Consider the following 10,963-nt stretch of genomic DNA (forward strand, 5'->3'; position numbering starts at 1 on the left):
CTTTTCGAAACAAATAGTTTTATATAATATTTTGTAAAAAAATATATAATATTTTAATTTTTTTAAAAAATAATAAGTATTTATTAACTTTAATATAACAAACCAATATTCGAAAAAATAATTTATGCATAACTAAACCATGCATAAGTAAACCCTTCATAACTAAACCCTACATAACTAAACCCAGCATAACTAATACCTACATTACTAATACCTGCGTAACTAATACCTACATTACTAATACCTGCGTAACTAATACCTACATTACTAATACCTTCATAATCCTAACTAGCCCCAAAACGACCCCTAATTACACTAGTGCTCAAGTGTTTGACCCAAAAGTATCCACAGGAAATGCCTTTTACAGCTTCCGTTAGAACTAAGAAGTCATCAGCAAGACCAAGACACAACACAAAACAAAGAGAGAAAACGGAAAACGCTATATAGAGGAGGAAGATGATAAGTGAAATAACATACAGCACTAAGAAGTTGTTTCTCCACTAACAATAAGGTGAAAGACAGTACATGTTGAACACTCCATGCAAAACGTGGATGAATAAAGCAATCCTTGGAGTTCTATTTCTCGCTTGAATTCAATGAACTGCAAGCAAAATTGAGAAAGCAAAGGCTTCCCTCACTGTTCAGTCAATTCTTGCAGCCCTACAGTCATATGTGGTACATATGGAAGAGCTCTATGTTGTAAATGAGCAGCTAAATGAACATTTCTAAATTAATTATGCATGTTTAAAGTGAGAAGAGCACTAATCCTTTATGTCAGTAATAGTTTCTTTGAGACAAAGATCAGAAGAGTACTCTGTCATGTTCGGATAAATTGTTACCTGATCAGAAGCACATGCATGTTACATGTAACCCCATCATGAGAATATAAAATCTCCCTTTCAATGAAAAGAAGGAAGACGCAACGAGTCCAACATGCTAACATTTCCTACAAAAGAGGCCAATTTTCCTCTTCAGAACAGGAGGGCGTATTCAAATCCTCTCCCCTATTTTCCTTTGCTATTCATTTTTTTCATTTTTTTCATTTTTTTTAAACTCTATGACCAAAGAGACTGTACATCTGGTGTGTGGTATAAGCCGCCAATTGACGCCCTTGTTACCTGTGGGTTGCCTACACCTTCTCCTGAACCCTGCTGAGTCCAACCCTTCCTGAAAAAGAATGCACAAAAGTAGCAGTAAGATTATGTTTAAGAAAAAAACAAAAAACAAAAAAAGAAAAAGGCAACAGACGACCTTCCTGTGCGTGTGTGCCTCTCTCTCTCTCTCTCTCTCTCTCTCTCTCTCTCTGTTCTTGTGTATGTGAACATTACATGTATATGTTAGGGGGAAAAAGGATCTGACAGAAGCAGATACCATCCCCGGGGAAAAGAAGCATTATCACTAAATTACAACTATATTGAAAAGTATAAAATTATACACACACGCAAGCAGCAATCTCATTGTGCAATCCAGGAAAACATTACTGCACTTGTTAGGAGAAACTTAGAGACAATTGCTTTTCATAATCATAAACACAGCCCTTTTTTTATGACAAATCATAAACACACGATAGTGCTTATGATTATGAAGAGCAGTTACGTCAATATGTCTAAACTACTTGGTGCGACTTAATTACGCTCAGCTTACAACTACAGAATGAGCCAAAGGCTTAACAGCATACAGAGACTTGTTAATTGTATGTGACTTAGACAAGCGGATTATAAGGAGACGGGCGAGGACGTGGATCTATCTTCTATTACATTGCGGGCTAACCATGAGGCTATGGTGGGATATGTTTAGGTGGTTTGGTACTCCTTGGGTAATGCCAAAAACTGCGAAAGATTTGATGTTCAGTTGGAAGAGCGGAAGAAAGAAGAGAAGACAAAGGGCTTGGAACGTGGTTCCACTTGCTTTAATGTGGGTAGTTTGGAGGGAGAGAAATAGGAGAGCTTTTGAAGGCGTAGAGTCGAGTTTCTCTCAATTAAGAAGTAGTATACATTCCCTTATTTACTTTTGGTATGAAAAGAAAGTTCCTTGTTGTATAGATGATTGGGTGGAGTTTGTAGAGAATCATATCCTTTTGTAGATTCTTCACCTTTTGGTATACCCCTTGTATACAGCCAATTTGACCATGTTTATGAATGAAAATATACTTACTTGATCAAAAAAAAAAAAAAAGTTGCACCACACTCATTGATGTTGACCAGATATGAGCTAGAAGTTTTGCATTACACAAAAGATTTCAGTATATTGTTCGACTTGTGACTGACCAACTAGCTTTACTGCAATATAACATCCAATGTTAAAAAAAAAAAAAAAACATCCAATGTTATCAATATGCCATTCTTCAGCTCATACTAGCTGTAGCCTGTATGTCTTTAATAAACTACAGAAAATGACATTGAATCACGCATGAACCTAATTATAGGCCCCGTTCAGGAAAAAATAGTGAGCTTATCAGCCCTATGTCCACCAAAGGTGTCCTAAACCTATTCAATGACGTAGTGTTTTTTTTTTTTTAATCAAGTAAATATATTTTCATTCATAAACATGGCCAAAGTGGCAGTATACAAGCGGTATAAAGGTAAAGAATGTACACTCTACAAACTCCGTCCAATCATCTATACAACAAGGAACTCTCTGTTCACACCAAAGAAAATAAGAGAACGGAGACTACTCATTAATTGAGAGAAACTCAACTCTACACCTTCAAAAGCTCTCTTGTTTCTCTCTCTCTCCAAACAAATGAACAACAAGGAAAAAGCGGGACTTAAGACACTCATAACTGTATCTTGGAACTTCACTTTACATGAAAAGGGTAGTAACGCTCATCATTTAAATATGGTTAGCAGTTATGTCCTCGATTGCGTGATTGAATGTAGAAATCACACGTGAAGTGTAAGGGATCAATCAACTGCTGTATACTTTGTCCCACCTTTCAGTTTTAGAACTTTGCAACCAAAAACCACAGAACCACCAATTTCCTTCATCCTTTACAACTAGCTCTTTAACAACCCCAAAGCAGCAACATACAACAACATACCCAGTGTAATCCCACAAGTGGGTTCTGGGGAGGGGAGGATGTACGCAGACCTTACCTCTACCTTTTGCGGGTTAGAGAGGCTGTTTCCGATAGACCCTCGGCTCAAAGAAAACGTGTTAATGCAAGATTGCAAGAAAAATAAGACAGCAAAATATCAAGATACAAAACAAATGGAGCAGCATAGTAATACACACATAAAGATAATGATCTACGCGATACCAAAATAGTACTACTAAGCCCCCTGCCTCTCTCACACACATCGCCACAAAACTCAACTACCTACTAACCTTCTATCCTAATCCTTGACCTCCAAATCTTCGTACCTAAGGTCATGTCCTCAGTCAACTGAAGTTGTGCCATATCCTGCCCCCCCAGTTCTTCTTCGGCCTACCTCTACCTCTCCTAACTCCTGCGACCGCCAATCTCTCACACCTCCTAACTGGCGCATCCTCACACCTCCTCTTCACATGCCCAAACCATCTCAATCTCGCTTACTTCGTCTTGTCCGCCACAGAGGCCACTCTGACCTTGTCCCATATATCTTCATTCCTAATCATATCTCTCCTAGTATGACCACACATCCATCTGAGCATCCGCATCTCTACTTCTTTCATCTTCTGAACGGTGAACGTTCTTGACTGGCCAGCATTCTGCCCCATGCAACAATGCTGGTCTAACCATCACTCTGTAGAACTTACCTTTCAGAGACATAGTGATGATTTATCAGGGTAAGTTGTTTGTGCAAACAACTGTGAATGAAGAAACAAGGCCACAATTCCTTTTGACAACATTATTAAAGTGAGATGTAAGATACGGTTTACTAATGAGAAGATCTACATGGTGATAACATAAAGAGGTTGCAGTTGCATCTGATTCTTTTTTTCCTTTGGAGGATGGTGATTATCTAAGCATTTCCTATAAGTTCAGTCGTAGGCCTAACCACCAAAAAATGTGTGAGAAGATCGATCTAATTGTCATTAACACTTCCACTCTATGTTGCTTGGACTCCAAAAATGTCGCCGCATCCGTGCCAGCGGCATTTTTGAAGAGTCCGAACAACATAACTTATGGCCAAAGGTTTCTGTCACAACTTATCATTATCATTAAGTTGGCCAACTCACATTGCTGATCACAGAAGATTTTTTTGTTTTTGATTGTTAAATTATTTTTCTTGTTCTTTGGTCCAAAATAAATGTACAGTTTCAGGGATCTCAAAAAGGATAAGATATGGGGCTTCATGATCAACAGGTAAACAACCTGGCCTCCAGTTCCGGCTTCCTCTATTGTCAGGGTTCCACTACCTCATCCGTAAAGAGTTTTAAACTGTTCTAAGTTCATGGCTTTAAGGCTTCAAACAGGGGCCAGAAATCGAGCTAGTTAACAGAACGAAAGGGTGAGGTCCCTGTCTTTTCCAGTTGACACTCACACTCACAGCCACGGTATCCTTAATGTTCCAACATCGTCTACACCAATTGAGCCCTCAACGAACAGCACTTATCTTCCCATTGCTCTTCAAGAGCTTACTCGATTCTCTAGCTACCCTCATTCTATTTCTTGAGTTAACTATTTATCATCTTCACACCACATGTCTGTTACGAAATAATCGGCAGCTCTAACACCTAGGACTGTGGCATAGGATTACCAAAGTTCCATCCTGGTCTGCCAGTCTATAGTTAAGAAGATAACTGCTCTACGTTAATAATAGTAATTAGGAGATGCCTCTTTACCACAAAGTAAAACTAAAGTAGAATGTTACCGAGTATTACAACCAAGGTACGATCAAACAGAAAGGTTGATCTCCATAAAGCCTCAACTAGCAAACAAAATATTTAGATATACAGCCTTGATATAGGATACTTTTCCTTATCTCCATGAAAACCATGTGTTTCATTCGCCTCTTCATCAGTTGGAGAGTGAAGTACCTTCTTACATGGGGAACATGCTAAAGAGGTTTATATAGAACAACCACGATGATTTGTTGAAAAGGGAGAGTCTGAGTTAGTGCATCAACTGTGCCGATCCCTCTAGGATTTGGTCCATTTAACAGTCATTAAACACTTTGGCATGTTTCAAAGGAAGCAGCTTATTCATTAGTTTACAACACAAGTCTGACAAAAAACTTATTTTGTTGGTTATTTATGTTATAACATTGTCATAATACATGATAATTATGAAGCCATTCCTCAACTTAAACATCATTTTCAAACTAAAGACCTGAAAAAACCAAAATACTTTCTAGCATTGAAGCGGCACAATCTGGTGGTGGTGCTGTCATCGCACAGAGGAAGAATGCATTGGATACCACTATACTGGTTTGCAGACCTATAAACTCGTGGAATACAAATACTGGATTGCATACGTATTGCTACTCCTATCACCTCGACTGTAACAGAATCTAAAAGACTTGAAGCTGATACAACAAATTGATTGGGAAGCTCACTTGCATCACAATCACACAATTCTCCAGTCTCATTTGCTGAAAATACGGTAAATATTCTCCAAACTCCTTGTGACTTTCATTGGAATGCAATGATTTGCACTCTTAGATGTCAAGGATCTCTAGGATAAGACATATTATATAAGGATATAGACATGCACAAAATGTAGAGTATTATGATATTACTAAGAAAGATATAGTTCAAACAGATAATCTACTCCAAGTCTAAGGTCATGCATCTTAATTGGGGGTAACATAATATGTCAGAAAAGTAAGAAGCATAGGCAAGATATGCTGGCTAAATCAAGTGCAGAAGCCAAGTACGAGTAATGAATTTAGACACATCTGATCTTATTAGCAGTTAAAAACAGTCTCTCGTAGATCTCTTCCTGAATCTAAAATTGGCCCAAGAAAGCCTTTCAATACTGTTTATCTGTAATTGTTCAAGCACAAAACAGTCCAAAATTGATGTTGGTTCAGGTTCTCTCCAACTTCAATTTAATCTCTCCCTCCCTCCCTCTCTTCTAAGACACACACACACAAAAAAAAAATATACATTCAGACACATGTAAACTTCTATGTTACTAAATACTTCTTGCAGTATAATGCATCCAGAAAACTAGCATACCGCCTTATCCTTGGGCACGCCAACATGTACATCTGAAATTATGGCTACTGACTTATATATTAATAATGAATGTGCAAGTTGCAAGTAGCATGCACTTCCAAGCTTTAACACAAAAGGCAATGGGGGCTACACATTATAACCACACAAGACTTATGAGATGCTCCCAAATGTAATTTTCAGAAAGAAAGGAATCAGACACATTGATTCGAAAAACAACTGCAACTATGTACCTAAAGTAAAGGATTTCAAATCTCAAAAAGGTCAAAACACAATCATGCTGCAAACGAAAGGTCAAAAAATATTTTAAACCAATAGAAGTTGAGATTTTTTTATTTTGCTTACTTGGCCCAAGAATCAGGTGGAGACAACTCAAATGGATAGCTTGTCACGGGAGCATTCGGACTATTATAATCACTATGAGCAGCATTCTCAGGATTGAGAGAGAATTGGCTTTCACCTCTAGAATATGTACCAAAGAGTGCTTTTTGGAACCCATTTTCAGCACTGCTAGGCAAATTAGCACCAAGGGCCGCACTGTTCTGGCAATTTCCTGCATAAACTGTTTGTGGAGAATGAGAGACAGAAAGGACTGGATCATCATTTTTAAACAGTGAAGCCATAGTCTTCGGAGGTGCAGAAGGTATTATCTCTTCCATATTTGATCTGTTAGGTTCTGGATTTGAAAGCCAGTTGGCTGGAGTACCAATTAAACTAAGGCCATCTTGACCAAGTGGAAAGCTATTCCACATCTGCCATGTTCCCGTATCATCTGCATTACTTGAAACATTCATTGGTGGCACAGTGCGTACATCCTGAGACTTAGGAGTGCGGGGAAAAAGAAAAGACTCGGCATGCCTCTCCTCTGGAACACACAATCTTGATATTGGACACTCAATTGGCGATGGTCTGGTGACTTCAGAAGAGGTGTTACCATGCTTTACAGGACATGGTTTGTCCAATCCTACATTTGACACAAATCCAACGTCAAGCTGAAAGTTATCAAGTGACTCAGAAACGGGTCCAAGCAATGATACTGGGTCTGGAACATAACAAGGATCTTCAAAAATCTCTGACTCCTCTGGCAATAACTGACCTGCACCATCTCCAACTAGAGGAAACAATGGTTCTGATGATAATGGAAGAGTTGTAATATTACTTGTGGATCCAAGAGCAAAATTAGATAAAGGAAAAGGTGACGGGAGTCCAAAGCTAATGGGGTTGTCAAAGGATTGTGTAGATGGAGGTTGACGGGGGTAAGGTGGTGTTTGGACTTCTGCTTGTGGCTTAACAGATGGTCTGCTTATGACATTTGAAGTAGGACGATAAACAGCAGTTGAATGTGTAAATAATTGTTGCCATGATTTTTTAGGAGCTGTACATGGTTGAGATTCAATAAGTACCTGCAACAAACAGATCAGGGTAAATGTAAATATGGCAACTGCATAAATTACTGTTACCTATCGAGAATTCATTGAAAACAGTATCTTTTAAAAGAGTTACATTTCTCCTGACATGATGTGAATTCTATATTTTTAGAAGTATAGGTCAAGCAAACAAGACAATGACGCAACCCAAAAATTGAAATAACCATCGAAAATAACACCAAATTATCAGCTGCTGAGTTTAATTTTAGCATAAGTACCAGAAAAGACGTCTGATGAAAAAGAAGGCATAGATTTAAGCAAGAGAAAAGAAGATTTGCCAAAAGACTTACAGGATGGTTGATGCTCTTGTCATCCCCATTTGTGTTCAGTTTTCCAGATACCCTATCTGGCTGAGATAGTTCCCTCCTTGAAGCATGGGTTTGAATATGATCCATGCCAGTTTTAGATTTGTGTTCTCTTGGAACAGTAGAGGTATTATTACTCTTTCCAAAATGATCACCTCCAGTAAATGCTCTAGAAGACGATAAAAAGGAACCTCTCATAGCATTCCCATGGTTATGATTGCTTGTGGAAGCACCCTTAGAACCATGAATAACTTCTGCATTATGTATCTTAACAGTTTCTTGCCTATTTTTGTGCTGTTGCCTTCTATCACTTACGTCACACTTAGTTTGCTCACTTCCCTTGCCTGCTCTTTTATCCAGTTCTTCTGTATCTGAGTTGCTTTTGCTAGAACACCTGTCCCTTTCTTTCCTCTTCTCTTGACGCCTCTTTTCTGCTTCTCTTTTACTCTTTCGTACCTTATCAGAGGGTGACACTTTACGCTGTTCTTTCTCTGCCTCCGTATGTTCCTCCCGCAATTTCCTGCGCTCTTCCACCAATCTAGCAACCTCCTCTCTTTGCTTTCGCTCCTCCTCCTCCAATAGCTCCTTCTCTAACCTAGCCTGCTTCTTCTCTTCTGCTTTTCTTCGAGATTTCTCCCATCTACTCTCCTGACAATTTCCCCCATTCTCCCTTCTCTTATCCAACATTGCTCTTTGCTCTGCATCCATTGAAGCATCATCATCTCTGGATGAACTAATCCTAAAAAAAGTTCTGCAGATCCATATGATAGTAGAGAAAAAATTAGTCAGTGCCTTGCAAGCTAAATTAAAAACCCGAGAATATGACTTTTCTGCTAAGCAATGCTCCCTATCGAAAAATCCAGTGCCATTCTTGCTCCAAGAATTTGAATTCCCAACAGAAGAACCCCTGACCCAATTCCCATTCTCAAACGAATCCTGTCCACACATCCACCTATTTTCTGGCCAAACATTCCCATTTAATATCTTTCCACCTTTCCCAATTAAGTCTTTCAAAATCCCAGAATTCAAAAACCCCAATCCTGGCTGTACAGGCAAGTCCAGAACAGGTCTCTTCGATACATGCCCACAATAACAACACATAAACTTCCCACCACCGGGATTCTGATCTCTATACGGAGTTGAACAATTCCTACACTTCCTCGTTGCTATTTTCCTCAATTTCTGCATTTCAACGGCAACAAGCCTCTTTCTTTCTCTAGCCCTAGCTATTCTTCTCACGTGCCAAGCTGTTAACCACGGCATCAAAACCTCATACCACACAAGCGTAAACAAAAGCACCATTACACACCCCAACCTCGGCGACGTAATTTCAAACCGAAATGCAGGTGGCAATAGCTGCGATAACGCCCATAACCCAACGAGCGGAATCACCAACCATGGTAACATGGTAGCAACCCCTCTAGACCACCTTTGTATCTGGCACAATATACACATTATCCTCTAACCCCACACTTATCGTCCCCCTACGGAACGATAAACAGTTAAAATCAAACCAAAGTTGAAGCACACCTGTAGTTATAATGCCCCACAAAAGAATTATGCTTTTCAACAGGGAAACTCCAACGGTGTCGTTTCAAACAAAGATACGATAACCCTAGTCTTTAAATTTCAATTCCAAGTCAAATTATGCAGCAAGTTTCTGTTTTCCAATTCTTCTAGACCCTATAAATCTGAGAGAAATCGCCACCCAACCAACCAACGGAACCACATTATCCTCTAACGGAACGATAAACAACGAAAAATCAAACCACAGTTGTAGTTGCAATGACCCACAAAAGAATTAAGCTTTTTTCAGTCTCTATAAAAGCAACAAAACAAGCTTTTCATTTGTCCAAGGCTGCGTTGAGTTTTAGCTTTGTAAATACACACTTTGGCAAATAAAATTGTTTAATCACTCAAACAAACAAAAAAAAAAAAAGGCAACAACAAAACCCCAAAACTGTGTCGTTTCAAACCCTAGTCTTTGAAATATCACTTGTGAGTCACAGTAATGAAGCAAGTTTTCGGTTCATCAATTCTTCTAAACCTAAAAGAATAGATTTTGATCAATAAATCCCCTGATTTCAAAGGGAGGATTGATTAAATAGAAAGAAACGGGTCGGGCTAGGGTTTGGGGGAAGAGTATTGTTGTTGCTTTAGCTAGAGCTAAGAAGTTAGAAAAGGGCAAGGAAGGAATATATTTAGATAAAGAAATGAAGCTAAAACACGGAATGGAATTTACTTACCGGCGAATTAAATGAGTGTTGATTGACAGAGATGAGAGGAAAGGTTGTGGTAATGTTTATATTTGGACGGTGGTTGAACCGGGAGAGTTGAAATAAGACCCGGTTCGGCACATCATACCGGTTAAATTGCACGAAATTGGGGTCATTTGCACTTTTGTGATGGTCTTTAATATTTGCCTTCAAATGAGCTGGTTTTTTACTTTTGTCTTTCAAAATTGATGTGATGGAGTCATCGACAGACCTCGAACTTATTTGTGAAATTCATGTAGAACCCCCAATTGAGATCTTTATTATTTGAACCCTCTAAAACCATTTTTATTGTGCTATTTAGATACAATTTGTTGAGGTGGCATAGTGTGTGCATTACACTTGTTCTTGAGTGCGTGAACAATTTTAAATAATAATTGTCTATCTTTTTTTAGCTTGAAAATATGTGAAATATAATAAATGATCAAGAAAGAAAAAAAATAACGAAAAATAATAATATTGTTTGCCCTTCTTCTTACCACTAACCCCTTTCCCATCACCGTCACCGCCACCGCCACAGCCATTACCGTCGCCGCCGCCACCACTGCCTCTTCCACCGCCAAAAATTTGAGAGAGATGGCAAATCCAGAATGGACATCATTTTCCCCTTCCGGTAACCACAACAACCACTAACTTCCTATCTTCACCGACAGTGTAAACTCATTTCGAAGTCAAACCCAAATGTCAACATTGATAAACTCACTCAAATCTTTCCTCAAGAAACTATATGCTTTCCTATCTGTGTTGGTTAATTAGTACTCTACTAAACTACTTGTGTGTCCTTAATTAGTAAATTTTGTTTTAATGCTTTCGCCAAAGCAACGTCGGAAAAGCATCAACACAACCAGGCGTCTTC

At 38.7% G+C, this 10,963-nt stretch overlaps 1 protein-coding gene across 2 annotated transcripts; it reads right to left on the minus strand.

Annotated features, from left to right (window-relative positions):
- Nucleotides 1-476: 476 nt before the first annotated feature.
- Nucleotides 477-10,114, minus strand: LOC132049800 (stress response protein NST1-like). Of its 2 annotated transcripts, XM_059440733.1 has the most exons (4): nt 7,820-10,114; nt 7,199-7,505; nt 6,448-7,066; nt 477-1,167 (listed from the first exon to the last, which is right to left on the minus strand). In XM_059440733.1, the coding sequence occupies exons 1-4, from the start codon at nt 9,287-9,289 to the stop codon at nt 1,056-1,058; spliced, it is 2,508 nt and encodes an 835-aa protein (XP_059296716.1). In that variant the 5' UTR covers nt 9,290-10,114; the 3' UTR covers nt 477-1,055. The 2 variants fall into 2 exon arrangements, with proteins under 2 accessions (XP_059296716.1, XP_059296715.1); XM_059440732.1 differs by having other exon boundaries at nt 6,448-7,505.
- Nucleotides 10,115-10,963: the final 849 nt, after the last annotated feature.

The sequence above is a fragment of the Lycium ferocissimum genome, chromosome 3, assembly GCF_029784015.1.
Source record: "Lycium ferocissimum isolate CSIRO_LF1 chromosome 3, AGI_CSIRO_Lferr_CH_V1, whole genome shotgun sequence".
NCBI lineage: Eukaryota > Viridiplantae > Streptophyta > Magnoliopsida > Solanales > Solanaceae > Lycium > Lycium ferocissimum.